At 31.1% G+C, this 17,848-nt stretch overlaps 1 protein-coding gene across 1 annotated transcript in view; it reads right to left on the bottom strand.

Moving 5' to 3' along the window:
* zdhhc17 (zDHHC palmitoyltransferase 17) overlaps positions 1 to 15,638 on the bottom strand; it is a 30,995-nt gene extending 15,357 nt beyond the window's left edge. Inside the window, exons 1-10 of the mRNA XM_073838516.1 lie at positions 15,532 to 15,638; positions 7,758 to 7,861; positions 5,946 to 6,068; positions 5,554 to 5,631; positions 3,923 to 4,067; positions 3,582 to 3,646; positions 3,336 to 3,498; positions 1,932 to 2,057; positions 1,708 to 1,850; positions 1,507 to 1,607 (exon numbers count right to left, since the gene is read on the bottom strand). Of these exons, the coding sequence (XP_073694617.1) occupies positions 1,507 to 1,607; positions 1,708 to 1,850; positions 1,932 to 2,057; positions 3,336 to 3,498; positions 3,582 to 3,646; positions 3,923 to 4,067; positions 5,554 to 5,631; positions 5,946 to 6,068; positions 7,758 to 7,861; positions 15,532 to 15,594 (1,111 nt within the window). The 5' untranslated portion in view covers positions 15,595 to 15,638. The remainder of the gene's footprint in view (positions 1 to 1,506; positions 1,608 to 1,707; positions 1,851 to 1,931; positions 2,058 to 3,335; positions 3,499 to 3,581; positions 3,647 to 3,922; positions 4,068 to 5,553; positions 5,632 to 5,945; positions 6,069 to 7,757; positions 7,862 to 15,531) is intronic.
* Positions 15,639 to 17,848: the final 2,210 nt, after the last annotated feature.

The raw sequence follows: 17,848 nt of genomic DNA, 5'->3' as shown, positions 1-17,848 counted from the left end.
TGTGGTGCAAAGCTAGATTTTCATCAGCTGTTACTGCAGTCTTAAATGTCACATGATTCTTCAGAAATCATTCTAATTGATTTATTATCAGTGTTGAAAACAGTTGTGCTGCTTAATATTTTTTTGGAACCTGTGATACTTTTTTTTTTTTTTAGGATTCTTTAAACAAAAAAAGGTTAAAAAGAACAGGATTTATTTAAAGTAGTTTTTCTAACACTACTACATACTACTGTTCAAAAGTTTGGGGTCAGAGCATTTAAAAAAAAATAATAATAATAATAATACTTTTATTCACCAAGGATGTGTTAAATTAATAAAAAGTGAACAGATTTACATTGTTAGAAAATCTTTATATATGTTTCCAACATTGATCATTCTAATAATAAATCAGCATATCAGAATGATTTCTGAAGGACCATGTGACACTTTATGACTGGAGTAACAGCTGATGAATTCAGCTTTGCATCACAGGAATAAATTATATTTTAAAGTATATTAGAATAAAAGCCATTATTTTATATTGTAATAACATTTTGCAATATTACCTTTTTTTCTGTATTTTTTCTCAAATAAATGCAGCCTTGATGAGCATAAGAGTCTTCTTTAAAAACATTACTAGTCTTATAGATCCCAAACTTTTGAATGGCAGTGTATAATAAATAACTACAGAAATGGATTGCAGACTTGTATTTTAGTCAGAAGCAATGGTTAAAAACAAAGTTAAAAACATCTTGATGGATTTGTTTCTTTCAAACATGCATCTTTTGGCTTCTCAAGACACTTAAACTGATGAACTGGAGTGATGTGGATTACTGTTGTTTTTATCAGCTGTTTGGACTGTCATTCTGACGGCACCCATTCACTGCAATCTCTCATGTAAATAATGTAAAGCTTCACGCCGGATCAATATGCGTTTGGATATATGCACCAGTTTTTGTCACATTTCTACCACTGCACAATACAATGTCAAACCGCCCAGCCATTTTCTAACCCACACAAGGTGTCAAAATTCACTCCTGATAAAAAATTTCCATGGAAAAATCAGACATATCCATGTCAAGCCTGTCAAAGCTGATGCATCTGCCCACAATTTTACACTCACAATACAATTATTATTTTCGTCTCAGTTTATGTTTTCATTAAGTGCGAAAGGATGAAAACATTGCAAACTTCATATCTCTATCATCGGTTCCTTTCATTAGGTCCGGAGACGAAGTGAACGTTTAAACAAACAAGCTTTTCTAAGATGACATTTTCAGATCTTTCAACACTGAAAAATGAGATAATGGCATAAATCGGGTCACTAGCAACCTAGTTTTAAGTTTCACGCCAGGAAGACAGAAAGAGATGATGTTTTCAAAGGAAGACATAAAATTCTTTAGCTCTTGGATAAAACTGTGACCTGGTTTTTTATGTTCATCTGAGTCGACAAACATATAAATGCATGCTTGTTTATTACTAAGTCTAAAGCTGGATTTGCTGATAAAAGAGCGATTGAAAGGATATCATTCCAGAACCAATAAAACCAGGTGATGTACATCCAGAACTTAGTGGCCAGATAGATGCCAAGAGGAAGAGCGCTATGCATGGAGTGATCGAAGAAAGACCTAGAATCAGAGATCAAATATTAGCGACGATGCTTGGCGTTCACATCAGAATGCATTGAAAGCCTGAGCGGCAACACAGATGGGTGTAACGGCGTCATACTTGGACAGAAACTGCACGATGAGCCACATCGCTGCATACATCACACCCTTGATGAGCCAGGAGTCAATGTCCAGATCGGCGATGAATCCCACCAGCCAAATCACCAGGAATGGAGTTCCCAACATCACCTTCTGCCTGAACTCCTGCAGACGGTTGGAGAAATGTCTGAGTGCATGCATTAATGGTAATTGATTGGTCAGAATAGAAGGTTTTGGTTGCTCTACCTTGTCCATTTTGAGGCGTTTTAGGTACGAGGGGCTGTCGTAGCCTTTGGCCTGTCTGGCCTCCTGCAGATGATTTATCATCCAAACATTTTTCCTCTGTTTGGCCAGATCCAGCGGCGTCTCCCCCTGCAACCACAAATATTATTATTATTATTATTATGTCTTGAACTCCAATGTGGTTTTCATTAAGTAAAACTTTTGTGCTAAAATAGTAAAAGAAAATAATTTTTTGCCTTGGCAATTTACTGAAATAAGTTTGTGTTCTAAAATACCTGGCAACAAAAATGAAAACTAAAAACTAAAACTGTAAAAAAAAATATATATATATATAACTAGAAATGTTTAAAAAAAAAATACAGATTGACAAATAAAATAAAGTTAAAATAAAATAATAAAATATTGGATTCGATTAACAAAAAGTTTTAAAATGTTTCCATTGCAATTAACTGAAATAAGTTCTAAAATATCTAGCAACTAAAATGAAAACTAAAAAGTAATAAAAATAAAACAATTTTAAAATGTTTTTAAAAATTAAAAACTAATACAGATGACAAATAAAATATTAGATAAAAAAAATAACAATTTAAAATTGTCGCCTTGGCAATTTACTGAAATAAGTTTTAGTTACCTGGCAACAAAAATTAAAACTGTAATAAAATACAACTATTTAGAAATGTGTTTAAAAAAATTAAAACTAATACAGATAACAAATAAAATGAAATAAAATAATGAATAAATATACATATATAAAAATTTAAATGTCTCCTAGGAAATTTACTGAAATAAGTTTATGTTCTAAAATGAATACCTGGCAACTAAAAATTAAACTGTAATAAAAATAAAACTATTTAGAAATGTGTTTAAAAAAAAAACTAATACAAATGACAAAATAAAATAATAAAATAATTAAAAAAAATTTTTTGAAATCTTAATAAAAAAATGTAAATGACAAAATAACCTAATGAATTAATAAATATATATTTATTTTATATTTTTTCATCCTATTTTTAAAGTTATCCAAATGGAATGCTTTTAATAAATTAAGTTTTGATATATTTACAGCAGGAAATTTACTAAATATCTTCATGGAACATGATTTTTGGCATAAAAGAAAATGAGATAATTTTGACCTATAAAATGTATTTTTGGCTATTGCTAAAAAAATATACCCATGCATTTTCTGAATGCAGACAGTATATATAAAGTATTACAACATTTCTCATTCAGTTATATTAAGTACTATTAAATAAAGATAATAAATGAATGAAGATGGAGAAAAGGGAGCTTCTAAAGTCCTTTATCCAACACTTGTTTTATTCCAATAATGAATAAAATGGCTAATATGTACTAATATGTATCTAATCACTTGATTTCAGTGTGGAAGAACAGGTGTCTGGAACATACCTTGATGTTCTGTGCGTCGACATTAGCGTTGGCCTCCAACAGCAGGCTGATTACCGTAGTGTTTCCGGCCAGAACCGCCCAGTGCAGAGCCGTGTTCTTATGATATTTATCACCCAGATTCACCGACACGTTAAACGTCAGCAACAGCCGTGTCGGGTCAACACTGCAGAAACTGTATGTATTAGTCTTATATCTCACAATTGCAAAAAAAAAAAAAACACTTTTTCTCTCACAATACACACGCACCTGTGCATCCGATAAGCCGCCCACATCAAAGGGGTCATCCCATTCTGATCCATCATATCCACATCCTAGAAAAGACACCACAGAGCAGACTTAAAAGTAAGATCAGAGATCAAACACAGTAGAGGTCATGGATGGAAATGTCATAAACGCCCCCTGCAGGCTGAAAATGGACGGAGCATGACGGAATGCGTGATAAAATTGACTCTTTCACAAGATGTGGAGTAGCTCCGCCCACAGCCTAATCTCATTGGCTCAAAATTGCAATCAAAATATTCTGATTGGCAATAACTTTGGCAGCTTTTGTTTGATCAGAGCGTTTTCTAAGTGTTAAATAAGCGTACCTGTCCCTTGGCAATGAGATATGCCACAATAGAGGTGTGTCCAAACTGTGTGGCCAGATGCACACAACTGCATCCCTCACCGTCGATGAGAGACGGATCAGCACCATATTTCATTAACTGCACCACCATGGAGAGATGGCCCTGTCTGAATGAGAGAGGGCAAACGAGAGCCATCATTCACAGACTGTGTGCATTAATAAACCATCACACACTAAAAAAAACCATGCACAACTGGATATCCTGTATTTTAGTATAATACATATACTATTATAGTATTTACTTATTTTAACATTTAAAAAAAGATCTAATTTTAGGTTCATTTTATTTTTAGCTGAGGTTTTAATCATTTCTGTTTTGCATTTGCCATTTTTATTAGTTTTATCTTTTTTATATTATACATTTAGATTTAAGTTATTTTAGCTTTAATTTTTTAATTTTAGTACTTCATTTTATTTAAGCTAATTTTCTTTTCTTTTTTCTATATCTAATATTTATATTTTGTTTAAGCTTAATTTTAATTACCCCGGTATTTTTAATTTATGTTGCAGTGTTTTTTTTTTTTCTACCAAGCTTTAATTTACCTATTTCAGTTTAATTTTTTTAATTTCAGTACGTCACCATTAAATTTACATTTCATTTAGGTTTTTCCATCAAATATTAACATTGAATTTCAGCTTCATTTTAATTACTCAAAGAGTCATTTCTGTTTTGTGCATTTTTATTATTATTATATTAAAAAAATTTATTTCTTATTTCAGTTTTTGTTTTTTGTAATTCAACGTTTATAATTTATCTAATATTTATTTAATTTCAGCTTTATTTCAATCACGCAAAAAATTTTTTGTTTCAGTTTCAAAAATCTTGTGCTTTTTATTTTTTATTTTTTATTAGTTTTAGGTTGTTTGTAGTTGTTTTGTTCTTTAACTTTTTTCGGCTTTAGTTTTTGTCATTTTAGTACTAACATATTTTAACTTTCCATCTAATACTTATTTCACTTTTATTTAAACTGCCCCAGAAAGTTAAAATCAGATTGTTCTCCTCCTTACTCAAAAATCAGAGACATTTTACACAAATGTGACACTGGACCACAAAACCAGTCATAAGGTTAAATTTTACAAAACTGAGATATATACATCATATGAAAGCTCAATAAATAAGCTTTCTATTGATATATGGTTTGTTAGGATAGGACAATATCTGGCCGAGATACATCTATTTGAAAATCTGGAATCTGAGGGTGCAAAAAATCAAAATACTGAGAAAATCACCTTTAAAGTTGTCCAAATTAAGTTCTTAATGCATATTACTAATCAAAAATTACATTTTGATACATTTACAGTAGGAATTTTACAAAAAATCTTCATGGAACATGATCTTTACTTAATATCGTAATGATTTTTGGCATAAAAGAAAAATCAATAATTTTGACCCATACTATGTATTTTTGGCTATTGCTACAACTATACCCCAGCGACTTAAGACTGGTTTTGTGGTCCAGGGTCACAAATGAACTCTATAAGATCATGCAACAACATTTCAGCATACTAATTAATTAAACAGCAAGCAGTATACAGTATATACTGGTCGATCTGCGATAATTAGTATGCCAGTATTGCATTTCAAACACTCACCTTGTAGCCCAATGCAGTGGTGTAGAGTTGAGATCTCCTCCCAGCTGGTCAACTATGGCACCTTTAGATATGTAGTACCTAAAAAGTGCAGACAGACAAATGTTGAGTAAACGAGACATCTAGGCTTTATCTTACGGCTGCAAAAGAGTGTAGTGTAACATGAATGACTGCGCCAGAGCAGCTGCTTATTAAGAGGTGGATATGCAGACACACACACACAGCCTCGTAATGGGAATTTCAAGCTTTTCTCATCTGAACGTTGACAGAGTAATAACTCTATTCATGCCTCTCTGTGCATATGTGTGTGCTGTCTTCATAACAGGAGGGGGAAAAAAATCTAGGGATCCAGGAGAGCTGTGAATGTGAATAAAATTATTAGGAGAGAGACGTACTTGACCAGGTCTATGCGGTTGTTAATTGCCGCCCAGTGCAGGAGTGTGACGTTTTCTTTGTCCGGCTGACGCACGTCATATCCGGCCTCCACCAGCTCACGGCATCGCTCGAATATCCCATACCTGAGCACACAAACGGCTCAAATTACCTCAAAACAAACATCCTTGGAAAGCAGCTTTTATTTATTTTGCCGACATTGGTAAACAATGGTCACTTTGTCAGCGCTTTTTTGTTTTTCTTAGTCCTGTGTCAAATGTCCTTTTTTGGTTTGTACCATATTTAGTGAACCTGCTCTGTTTTAGGTTTAGTCAGGTTTTATTTACTAAAAGTCTGGGAATTCTAGTCTAGATTTAGTCAGCAAATATAAACACACATATATGAAAACTGGTAAAACTCAAAAGCATCTCTCAAAAGCTAAAATAGAGACTTTGCTAATATTAATTATAATCATTTTGAATTATATTAATCTATAAAAATTTAAGTCTAACAATAGACTGCACGGAGGTTGCATTAATGCATTTATTCAGCAACCTCAATTACAAACAAGGTTGTGCAGCACTTTGTTTGCCCAAAAAATTCAATTTGATTAAAAGATTAATTAAATTAACATTTTAAGCCTTCAGAAAAATTTAAATAGACACCACAAAATGAAAAAAAAAAAAAAAAAAACAATCATAGGGCCCAATTATTGTGGAAAAAACAATAAAGATAATTATAATACAATAAGTTTATATAAATATGTTTTTATGAATCAATTGGACATGGTTTTCGATTATTAAAAAGGAAATAAAGCATTAAAATGGAATCCAGAAAAGTCAATATGCAAAACACATAATTTGATAAATAAAAAAATGAATTTCATAAGGTCCTAAAATTTTATTTTTGTTACATTTTCTATAAATCATTCATAAAATTTGTAAGTTTAATGATTTTTAATTATTAAACATTAATTTGACTATTAAAAGTATAGAAAAAGTAAAAAAGGAGAGGAGAAAAACAAATCCATAACAATTAAACAAAATAAAAATAATGGAATTAGGACTAAATAAAATGTAATTTGGGGGAAAAAAAGTAAAATAAAAATGGAATCCAGAAAAACTTAAATGCAAAACAGAATTAGGTAAATATAAAAAAACATATTTCATAGGGTCCAAAAATTATTTTTGTTAAAATTTCATTAAAAATATTCTTAAATTGTAAGTTTCCAGAAATTGCGTAATGGTCCAGAAAAATTCGAAAGGAGGGGAAATAAATATATTAATTAAAAATTTAAAACAGAAAAAAAAAATTGAGAAAAAATAAAACTGATTTAATAGGGCTCTATAATAGGGGTATTTAAACTCTTGACATCTGGCAACCCTAAGCATGAAAACTCTGAGGTCTTTTATGTTGAAAGCAATATATATGAATATTGGATATTTAAAGCATTTTATGTGTATTTTTAGTCTTGTCTACTATGATCAATGATATTGCATATTGATACAGTGACAGTCAGTGTTTAATGATGTCAGTGTCATCTAATGTTAGTCATGGAAAGAAAGGAATATCTTTTGTCATGGTTTTTAACAAAATTAACACCAGTCAGTGTCTAATGGAAAATCCTTTGCGTTTACTAACAATACAGAATCATGCTGTGCATCTGTTGTGGTTTTGACGATATGATCCTCATATATTTCTGGAGGTTTCGGTGTGTGTGTGTGTGTGTGTGTGTGTGTGTGTGTGTGTGTGTGTGTGTGTGTGTGTGTGTGTGTGTGTGTGTGTGTGTGTGTGTGTGTGTGTGTGTGTGTGTGTGTGTGTGTGTGTGAACTCACTGGGTGGCTTTGACGATGTCCCAAGTGCTGTAGTCGTCCACGTGGCTCTTGCGGCTGACGCTCTCGCTGTAGTCATGGTTATAGTGACTCTGGGGTTTAATTTCCTGTGGGAGAGAATCACAGTCTCTTCATCTCTATAGAGCCGTCGGATAGAAGGATGAGTGATGGATGACACTGAGCATCTTGGACACAATGTGTTCACACAAACACACACATAGTGAAAGAGGGTCGTATTTAAAGGGTCATATCATTGAAAACAGGATTTTCTTGCTCTTTTTTTGCAACTAAATTGAAACTGTTTAATAAACCATATTTTAATTGTGATCGCAATTTCCGCTTGTCTTGATTATCTAAGCATAATCGTCTGTGATATTTGCAATATTTATACAATTAAACTGATTATGGTTGAAGTCTTTTTGGTTGTTTTAATAGAAATAGAAATAAAACTAATATAATTTAGAATTAGAAATGTTACCGTTTTAGCTTTTAGAGAGACACTTGTGGTTTTGTAAGTTTTCATGATGTAGTTTTTTTTAATGTACATGATGAATATAATAAATCAGGAAACTACATAAGGTCAAATAAATACTGGTTATAAACTGACGTTTTCCTTCTCTGTGCTTGCATGAAAGTGCAATAAGGTTAATTAAATTGTAAATGTTTCAAGATTTTTAATTATTAAACATGACTTTTAGTTACTAAAATTTAATTTAACCATTAAATCAGAGTGCAGAACAATTAAAAGGAAGAGAGGGGGGAAAAAAGAAATTCACAAATATTAAAACAGGAGTTAGGACAAAATGTAATTTTGAAAAAAAAAAAATGCATTTAAAATTTAATTAAATCGCTGAAATGGAATCCAGTTAAAATCTAGAAAAATTAAAACACAGAACTTGGTAAATATAAAACAATTTAATTTTGTCCTAAAAATAAAATTTGTTAAATTGTCAATAGATTATTCTTAAATTGTGTATGTTTCAAGGTCTTGAATTATTAAACATGAGTTTTGATTACTAAAATTTAATGTAACCATTAAAACAGAGTCCAGAAAAAATGTAATGGAGAAAAAAAACCCCATAAAGATTATAACAGGAAAAATGGAATTAGGACAAAATGTAATTTGAGAAAGAAAAAATAAATAAATCCAGAAAAAGAAAAATGTGACAAAATAGAATTTTATAAGGTTCTAAAGTATAAATATAAATACATTTTATAAATATACATTTCTCAAAAGAAAACATCCATTAACAATTGTTACATTTTTGAGTGAAATAACTGATTATAAGTGATCACTTTTTCCAGAAAACGATTTATTTTATATTATTTTATAATTTAATATAGATATAATTTAATTATATTTATTTATTTTAGATTATATTTGCTTAATTTATTTAATATCATTTAAAATGATTTCATATATTTTATTTTAAACACCACTCAAAAATATGCATTTGTGTATGTATGCATTTATTTAATACAGCTTATCAGCATAGTATCAGCTATTGACATATAACAGGCCACATTTACATATCAACCCTTTTCTCTATCCATCTTTGAAAACTATGGCAGTATGCCAAGGTTAACTAATCATAACAAATGCATTTTTGCACCAAGTTAACAGTCTAGTAACAAAAAGCTTAGTCAACTTAATACTAATGGTCAGCCAGAAGGCAAGTCACGAAACTTTGTATAACATTATAATTAGAATAATAAACCCCTCCGACTGCATGTGCTCACAGGTCAAAGGTCAGGAGAGGGGTGTGTGTGTGTGATGACCAGCAGATGTCCAAAAGCTTCGATTCTATTGATTGGTGGGGAGGGTCTCTGTTTATTGTATTAAAAGCCATTCTGACCTGAACCTCTAGCTGTACCCTGTACACCCTCTATTTTTATTTTACTTTTTTTAGTTTTATAATTTCTATTTATATTAATATTATATTTTATATACTTATGTTATACATATTTTATTTTAGAAGCACCACAACAGGACCCCTAAAAAATCTGGTACAAAAATATTAAGGATTTTTAAATGTATATAAAATATTCATTCTAAACCAAAATAATACATCAAATATTATTATTTTTTTAATTAGTGGTATAATAATATTATACCACATACATTATTCCACACCAGAAGTTATTTAAACATCACGAATGTCAAATATATGTTTAAAAACACTGTAAAATAAGACTCCTTTAAGCAAAAGCTTGAAACAGATGCAAAGGGCAAACAGAAAACACCCACAGGACACAAGGGAGTCCTGGCAAACTCAGAAACTGAGTTCCCTTTACGTGTGAGTGATGCCAGGCCAGACAAGACATGAAACACACACAGACCGGCAACAGAAATTCACTTAGATTGTGTTTATAATCAGTTACAATTCACATAATCCTTAAAAAGGCAAGAACCTGCTCACTTGCACCCACAACCACTAAATATAAAGCCCTGTAACTCCAGTTATTACCTTTTCAAACACACCCCACGCGATCCGTCTAGACACCATTCTATTATCATCATACTATCAACACAAAGACACATCCACACAGCCACACTTCCAGAGAAAAGCCTAGCGAGATCATCCCAATCCACAGTCACCCTACAGCAAAGCATCCCGAATGAGAATCTGAGTGAAGAGGATATATACGAGTTGACAGCGCAGTTCAGTCTTTATTTCTAAAGGCTCTTCGAGGGGTCAGAGATCAGTACAACAGAAAGTACATTAATTGGGGTCATCTAGTAAAAGTTAATGATCCACCACAATAACATCCAGACATAACACTGCTGAAAAGGATCTACTTGGCTGATATGACTGAAAATCAAGACAATACGTTTTTTTTTTTGTTGTTGAAAATGTATCATATGTATAGCTGCCTATGATTTGCATAAGGTAAATATCATCTTTAACTTTAAATACTTAATGCATGAACACAACAAATGAACCTGAACTGTGATTTTTTTTTTTTTTTTTACATTTCATTGACTCATAATTAAATGCATTTTTTTATTTTTACAAAATTAAAAGAAATAAAAAATAAAAAACAATTGCTGCAGTTATTATTTAACAAATACATTTATTTGACATATTTACTAAATAAAAAATATTTTAAAATTACTCTAAAGAATACCAAAAACATCTGTAAAATAAATATTCACCCTTTATCAACTTCTTCACTGTGTAATCCTATTCTAATATTTTTCACAAATAAAAAATGGTTAAAACATGAATAAAACAGGAAACATACCTTGCAACTATCAGTGCACTTATTAAACTACAAATCATATCTCATATTTTCTCAAATAAAGGATTTATTTGGCTAATTGTACATGCAGTACTCCGTGACATGACATAAATAGTCATGAATAGTTTGAAATCAGTTATTTTAATATTTAATGACTAACTAAAAGTCCTGTCACTGTCAAAATAAAAGCTACTTATCAGAATAACCTGCCCAAAAAATCCAAATATCGGCCGATATATCAGCCTTGCTGATATATATCGGTCAACAGCTGTTCACATTATATTTAAAATACATCTTTAACAAGTACAGAATGCTAGAAAACATGGAATACTAATATACCACAAATCATATTTTATCATATATAGACCAGGTAACGCAAATTTTACATAAAGTACATAGTGACATATGACTTGAATATGACATATCGGCAAACCAAATAGACCGCAGGATAGTTTGAAATCAACTATTTTAAGATTACGCTAATTACGTTATTTGTGCTCAGACCCTGCTGTCAAAATAAAAGTCCCATCATTGTCATCATAAAATGTGCTCATCATAAAACCTTGCAAAATATTGGCCGATATATCGGCTTTGGTGATATATGACATGAATAAGACATTAGCAAACCAGACACAGTGCAGCATAGTTTGAAAATCCACTATTATAGAATACGCTAATATCTGAGCTCAGGCGCTGCTGTCAAAATAAAAGTCCCATCATTGTCCAAATAAAAGGTGCTTTTCATTAAACCTTGCAAAATATCGGTTGATATCAGTTTTGGTGATATGATGTGAATAAGACATATTGGCAAACTGGATAGAGTGCAGCATAGTTTGAAATCAGTAATTTAAAGACGAAATAAAAGTCCCATTGTTGTCAACCTAAAAGCTGCTCATCAGAAGAACCTGCAAAAAAAAAAAATCCAAATATCGGCCTTGCTGATCTATATCAGTCAACAACTATTCATATTATATTTATAATACATATTAAGCAAATGTATTTCATTAGAAAACATAGCATACAAGTGAAATTAGAGTAGGACAGATTAAAGCGAGGAGCTCTCTACTAGCAGATGTGCACTTAATCCAACTGTATAAGTCATACGCATAGCATTAATGCTAATGCAGGTTATTATATTCCATTTCAACAACCAGAGAATCAGATGTGTTATGCAAGACATGTCAGCGCAGACCACCAAACAGAACTGATCAAATGAGCAGCAGGGAGACTGAGCATCACCGGCAGGCCTTTGTAAAGGTGTCTGGTTGTTTCACTCAATAGTTTTGCACCTGGTATCAGAGCAGTTGGTCTAATTCAATACGGGCTTAATGTTCCTCCAGCCTGTGAGGAAACGAGCGGTTACAGCATCTGTGGGACCATGTGACATGTACTGAGATGCTTGGCTTCCTATTAAAACAGGAAGATATTAAGCATTCAGCTCTGGGGAGCGTGTTCTTCATCAACTGCTTCTGTTAGTTTCGTCAACCATTTATATCTTTAGTTCATGTCAACAACCGTAACGACATGTTTGGACTGAAGGTGAAATTATATTCACTGTGTCAATGCAATGCAATGCATAGTTTGCAGTTCGATTTCACTTTTCTGGTGTTATTTTTACGTAAGACCACAAAAAAGCAGAAATGCGAAACGAAATCACACCCACAGGCCTCTTCGTACAAATACAGCAGAAAAATTCAATGCTACAAAACTAAATTTGTTGCATCCAAATGGTAGCCACAGGACGGGCATCTCATCTGATAAATGCACCATTCAAATCCAATATCAGCAGACAGACACCTTCAGTTTGACCTCTGAACATTATCTTTGGAGGAAACCTCAGGTCTGATCCCATTAGATGGTAATGGTGATGGTAAGGAACAGATGGCTGGCTCTTCGCTATATGATAGAGCAGCCCCAAAGCCGCCCACCCAGGTGACAAAGGGCCAAAGCATCCGAAGGGAATGAGATCCTGTTGACTTTCCTCTAGTTAACAGCATTGATTAACTAAAGACAAATGCATAGATTGTGTCTAGAGGGGTTTCATTCTGTTCAGATGGGATTTTCACAATATAATCAATGTGTTTTGGTATTATAGTCACTATTTTGAATTAGTTTTTAAACAATAACATAACATTAGTGTTATAGTACTATCATTGCAATTTAGTGGACCCTGGACCACAATAATTTGTAGCAATAGCCAAAAACACACTGTATGGGTCAAAATTAGCAATTGTTATTTCATGGTAAAAATCATTAGAATATTAAGCAAAGATCATGTTCCATGAAGATATTTTGTAAATTTTCTCCCTTAAATATAATCTTAATTTTTGATTAGTAATATGCATTGCTAAGAACTTCATTTGGACAACTTTAAAGCTGATTTTCTCAATATTTAGATTTTTTGTGATTAAATTTTCCCAAATGACTGGTTTTCTGGTCCAGGGTCAAATATTGTATTTTTTTTTTAATTGTACATTTATTTTTTTCTTCATTTTGTGTTTGTCAATTTTTTTGTATCATTAATTATAACAGTTTTTGTTTATACATTTTTCTACCATCAATTTTCTATTTTAATTTTAAGTTGGTTTAGCAGTTTTACTATGTGGTTTTGCCATTGTTTCCCCCCATTGTTTAACTCTACCAAGACATTAGTTTTATTTTGTTTCAATTTAATTGTATTTTTTGTCCATTTTTGGTGTTTTGGAATTTTTTTAGTTGCTTATAATTTTTTTTAGTATAATTATGATATTGTAAACTCTAAGGACTAAAACTATATACTATATTTTATATAATTTAATTTTTTTTATCTATTTTTGTTTTGTTTGCCAATTTTATTAGTTACTTTTATTCATTTTTTAAACAATCTTATTCATTAAAACTCTACCAAGACATTAGTGTAATTTTAATACAATTATGATATTGTATACTGTAAGCACAACTACTTTAAAAACTATATACTATAGTTTAAAACGTTTTCATTTTAATTATTATTTATTTAGCAATTTTTATTTTATTTATTTATCACTTCGTCAAGCTAATGAAAATGAGAAATGTTTCCTTAGAACTTAGCTAAATTAAAATTTAATTTAGGTTTTAATTTAATTAGATTTTTCTTTTTTAAGTCTTAGTAAGTATTCATTAACTTTACTAATTTACATTAGGTTTTACTTAATGTCCAATTTTCTCCCAATCAGAAAAAAGAGCAACTGGAACAATGTTTCACATTATAATATAACTTTTTGATGATCCATCACAAACCAAATTATGAGGACAGTTAAACTATTTACCATTCATCTCTCAAACGACCACATGCAAATCACCATCTCTATCATGGTTTCATGTGCTGCGTCTAAATCAACAAACCCATCCTACAGGACACCAGGCCATATAGCAAACATAACATAATTTACATAACATAAAACTGTCTTCAGCTAATTGTCTTCTGTTATTATGTTGTATTATGTCATCCTTTGCCACCATGCTCTGCAGATGTCACTATAAGCATTGGACATTTTAAAGAGGAAACACAGTGGTTGAACACTAATATTAATGCATTACACATAGTATAAACTTGATTTGCTCAGGTCTGCTGGGATCTTCCTTTCAGTCCAACAGGTCAGCATGTGTTTGTATGACTGCAAGCCAAGGGTGACGTTCCCATTCACCAAGACTACATGTGTGCAATCAGCTCTATGGTCAGTCTGCCTGAGCATGAATAATTTACAGCAGGAAGTCCCATATGAGCAAGCTGTCTCACTACACACACGAGAAACCAGCTCAACTTTGGGTTTGCAATAAATAAGTGTGAAAATGAATGCAACTGCATTTTTAGGGTGTCATGTTATGATTTAGTAATTAACCTCAGAGGAGGTGTCCTGTTCATCATCATCTATACGTCTTTTAACATTCACAAATTACATAGTTCATGCAAAACTTCCTGGAAACGAGTTAAATACAAACGCAAATATGTAAATCAACCAGTGCAGTACTGATAATGTCATTTATCTATGAATATATTCATGAGAATATATACCTGACAACAATGACTGATCAGAAACAGATCTGTCATTATATTAATTTCAACAAAACGCATTCAGACGCAATCAGTATAGTTTACTAAAAGCATATTAATAAAAAACACCCCACGTTAATGTTCAAATCTGTCGGTAATTGAATGCAAATACTGGTGTCAGTCATTTAGATGCAAACGCAGCACAACACACAGTGAATACTTTCACAAATACGCTAATGTCACGTTTGTCACCGCACAATATAAAATAAAAACACACCCCTGTCTCACAATACCAGATTAGACATGCGATAAAACGACAGGCAAAAACATAATCTATAGATATGAAAGGCTAACGTTAGCAGAAATGCTATTACGCAGCAGTGGGGGGGATTTAGCCCCTCTCCTTCTCCTTCATTGTGAGAAGTTAGCGGTAGAAATAACGCTTTTCCTGGCCGTGAAAACACTCCGGCTTTGTTTAGGATCGCTGCCGTGTTGCAGCTGGATAACGGCTGTGTTTTTTACCTCGGGATGGAGGATCGGGACGCATCCAGTTTCTTTCTTAAATTCATCCAGAGCGTCCGCCATCTTGCTGCTCGACCACGCGGAGCATCACGGGAAAAACATTTAGGGGGCGATAAACAGGAGGGAAGCGCGCGCACGAGGAAGCAGTGCGCTCGTGCGCGTGAGCGATTTGACCTATACGATTTTGTGGGCGGAATACAACGCTTTCGGAGTTGGGAATTGTGTATATCAGTGTAATATATTATATATTACACTAGTAATAACCTATAGGTTATTAATCATGTGCTTATGCCAAACCATCCGCAAAAAAAGCTGGTTTTGTTATGATTATAGCAATAATAGATATTGTTTTAGTTTCAGTGAGCATTAGTTTACTAGTATATGAAAACTGGCAGTACTTAATTCAACATAGCATACATATTTCATCTTTTACTTCACTTTCACTTATTATAAATACCCAAAATGTTATAATCTTAAGTTTTAGAAATCTTGTGTTCATTATTTTGATTAGTTTGTTTGCATTTCTGCTTTAACTTGCTTCCGTTTTATTTTTAGTAATTGTATGATTTCAAATTATCATTTTAGACTTTTCATCTAATATTTATAGCTTGCTATTTCATTTCAGCATTTTATTACAGTTACCCAAGAATTTTAATTTTAATTTAATTTAAATTTTAATTTATGTTGCATTCATTTTTTTGTATTTTGTAATTTGTATTACTTTTAATTTTGCTATATTTCAGTTTAGTTATTTCAGTTTTAATTTCTGTAATTTTAGTAGGTCTAATTTTACGACTTCAAATTATTTTTTTTGTCTTTTCATCCAATATTTATAGCTATTTCATTTCAGCTTTTTTATTACAGTTACCCAAAAATGTTAATTTTAATTTAATTAAATTTTAATTTATGTTGCATTCATTTTTTGTATTTTGTAATTTTTATTACTTTTAATTTTTCTATATTTCAATTTACTTATTTCAGTTTTAATTTCTGTAATTTTAGTAGGCCTAATTTTATGACTTCAAATTAAAATGTTTGACTTTTTATCTAATATTTATAGCTATTTCATTTCAGATTTTTATTACAGTTACCCAAAAATTTAAATTTAAATTTAATTTTAATTTATGTTACATTTATTTTTTGTATTTTGTAATTTTTATTACTTTTAATTTTGCTACATTTCAATTGACTTATTTCAGGTTTAATTTCTGTAATTTTAGTAGGCCTACTTTACATGAATATTTAAAATTAAAACGTATTATTTTTAAATATTGTTCATTATTTTGATTAGTTTCTTTGTATTTCTACTTTAACTTACTTCATCTTTAGTTTTTAATTTTACTTCAAATTAAACATTTTTCAGCTACTTTTATGCTTTAAATTAAAAATAGATTTAATTTCAGCTTTATTTCAATTGCTTAATAATTTTAGTTCAAGTTATTTCTATTTTATTTTAATTTCATATTTCAGTTTTAGTTTTTGTAATTCAACTTCAAATTTTTATTTTAAATCATTTGTTTATCTAATATTTATTTTATTTCAACATTACCCCCCAAAAAATTTATTTCAGTTTTAGAAATTGTGCTCAATATTTTTGTATTAGTTTTAGTTTGTTTGTATTTCTTTAATTAACATTTTTCAGCTTTAGTTTTTGTTAATTTAATACTTCAACTTTAACATATTTCAGGAAAATAGCAGTAATTAACTACATCTGTATAAAACAGCTGGTGATTTGATATAGCTTTTGTTTTATTGGAAAGATATATACAATACAGATTTGTTTATTTTATTTTATTTTTACATTTTCAGAGCAATAGCTTATATGGAAAATACAAATAATAAATCAAATCTGTGTAAAAATGTCAAATATTATTACTATTATTATTATTAATTTAAAAAAAAATCCTGTTTTATAACCTATAAATAAATACACATCATAAATACATCCCCAAATACCAATAAGACATCAGTAATCACAAAATAAAAATAAAAGTGCAAATTACAGAAATGTGAATGTGTATCAATGCAGTAATGTATTTAGTCATAAATTAGGCTAGAAAACCGACAGAATCCTAATCTTTGTCATTCACATCCCTGCTTTAATAACAGACTGCATTAAGAGTTCATGCAAATGCTCTACCTATAGACCATTTCAAGGATGTAAACAATAACAAGCGCGTTGGAACGTTACTGCGCATGTCCGGTCCTGAAACATTTCCGGTAGCGCTATTTCTCCGATCTGTCAATAGGAACACATTCTTTTAAAATCTAGCGAAAAAGCTAGTTAAGGTAAAAAAAACGATGCTGCGTGCGTGTA

Source organism: Garra rufa, chromosome 4 (assembly GCF_049309525.1).
Source record: "Garra rufa chromosome 4, GarRuf1.0, whole genome shotgun sequence".
Classification (NCBI taxonomy): Eukaryota; Metazoa; Chordata; class Actinopteri; order Cypriniformes; family Cyprinidae; genus Garra; species Garra rufa.
The sequence above is the reverse complement of the archived record's forward strand: the minus strand, read 5'-3'. Positions and strand labels throughout refer to the sequence as shown.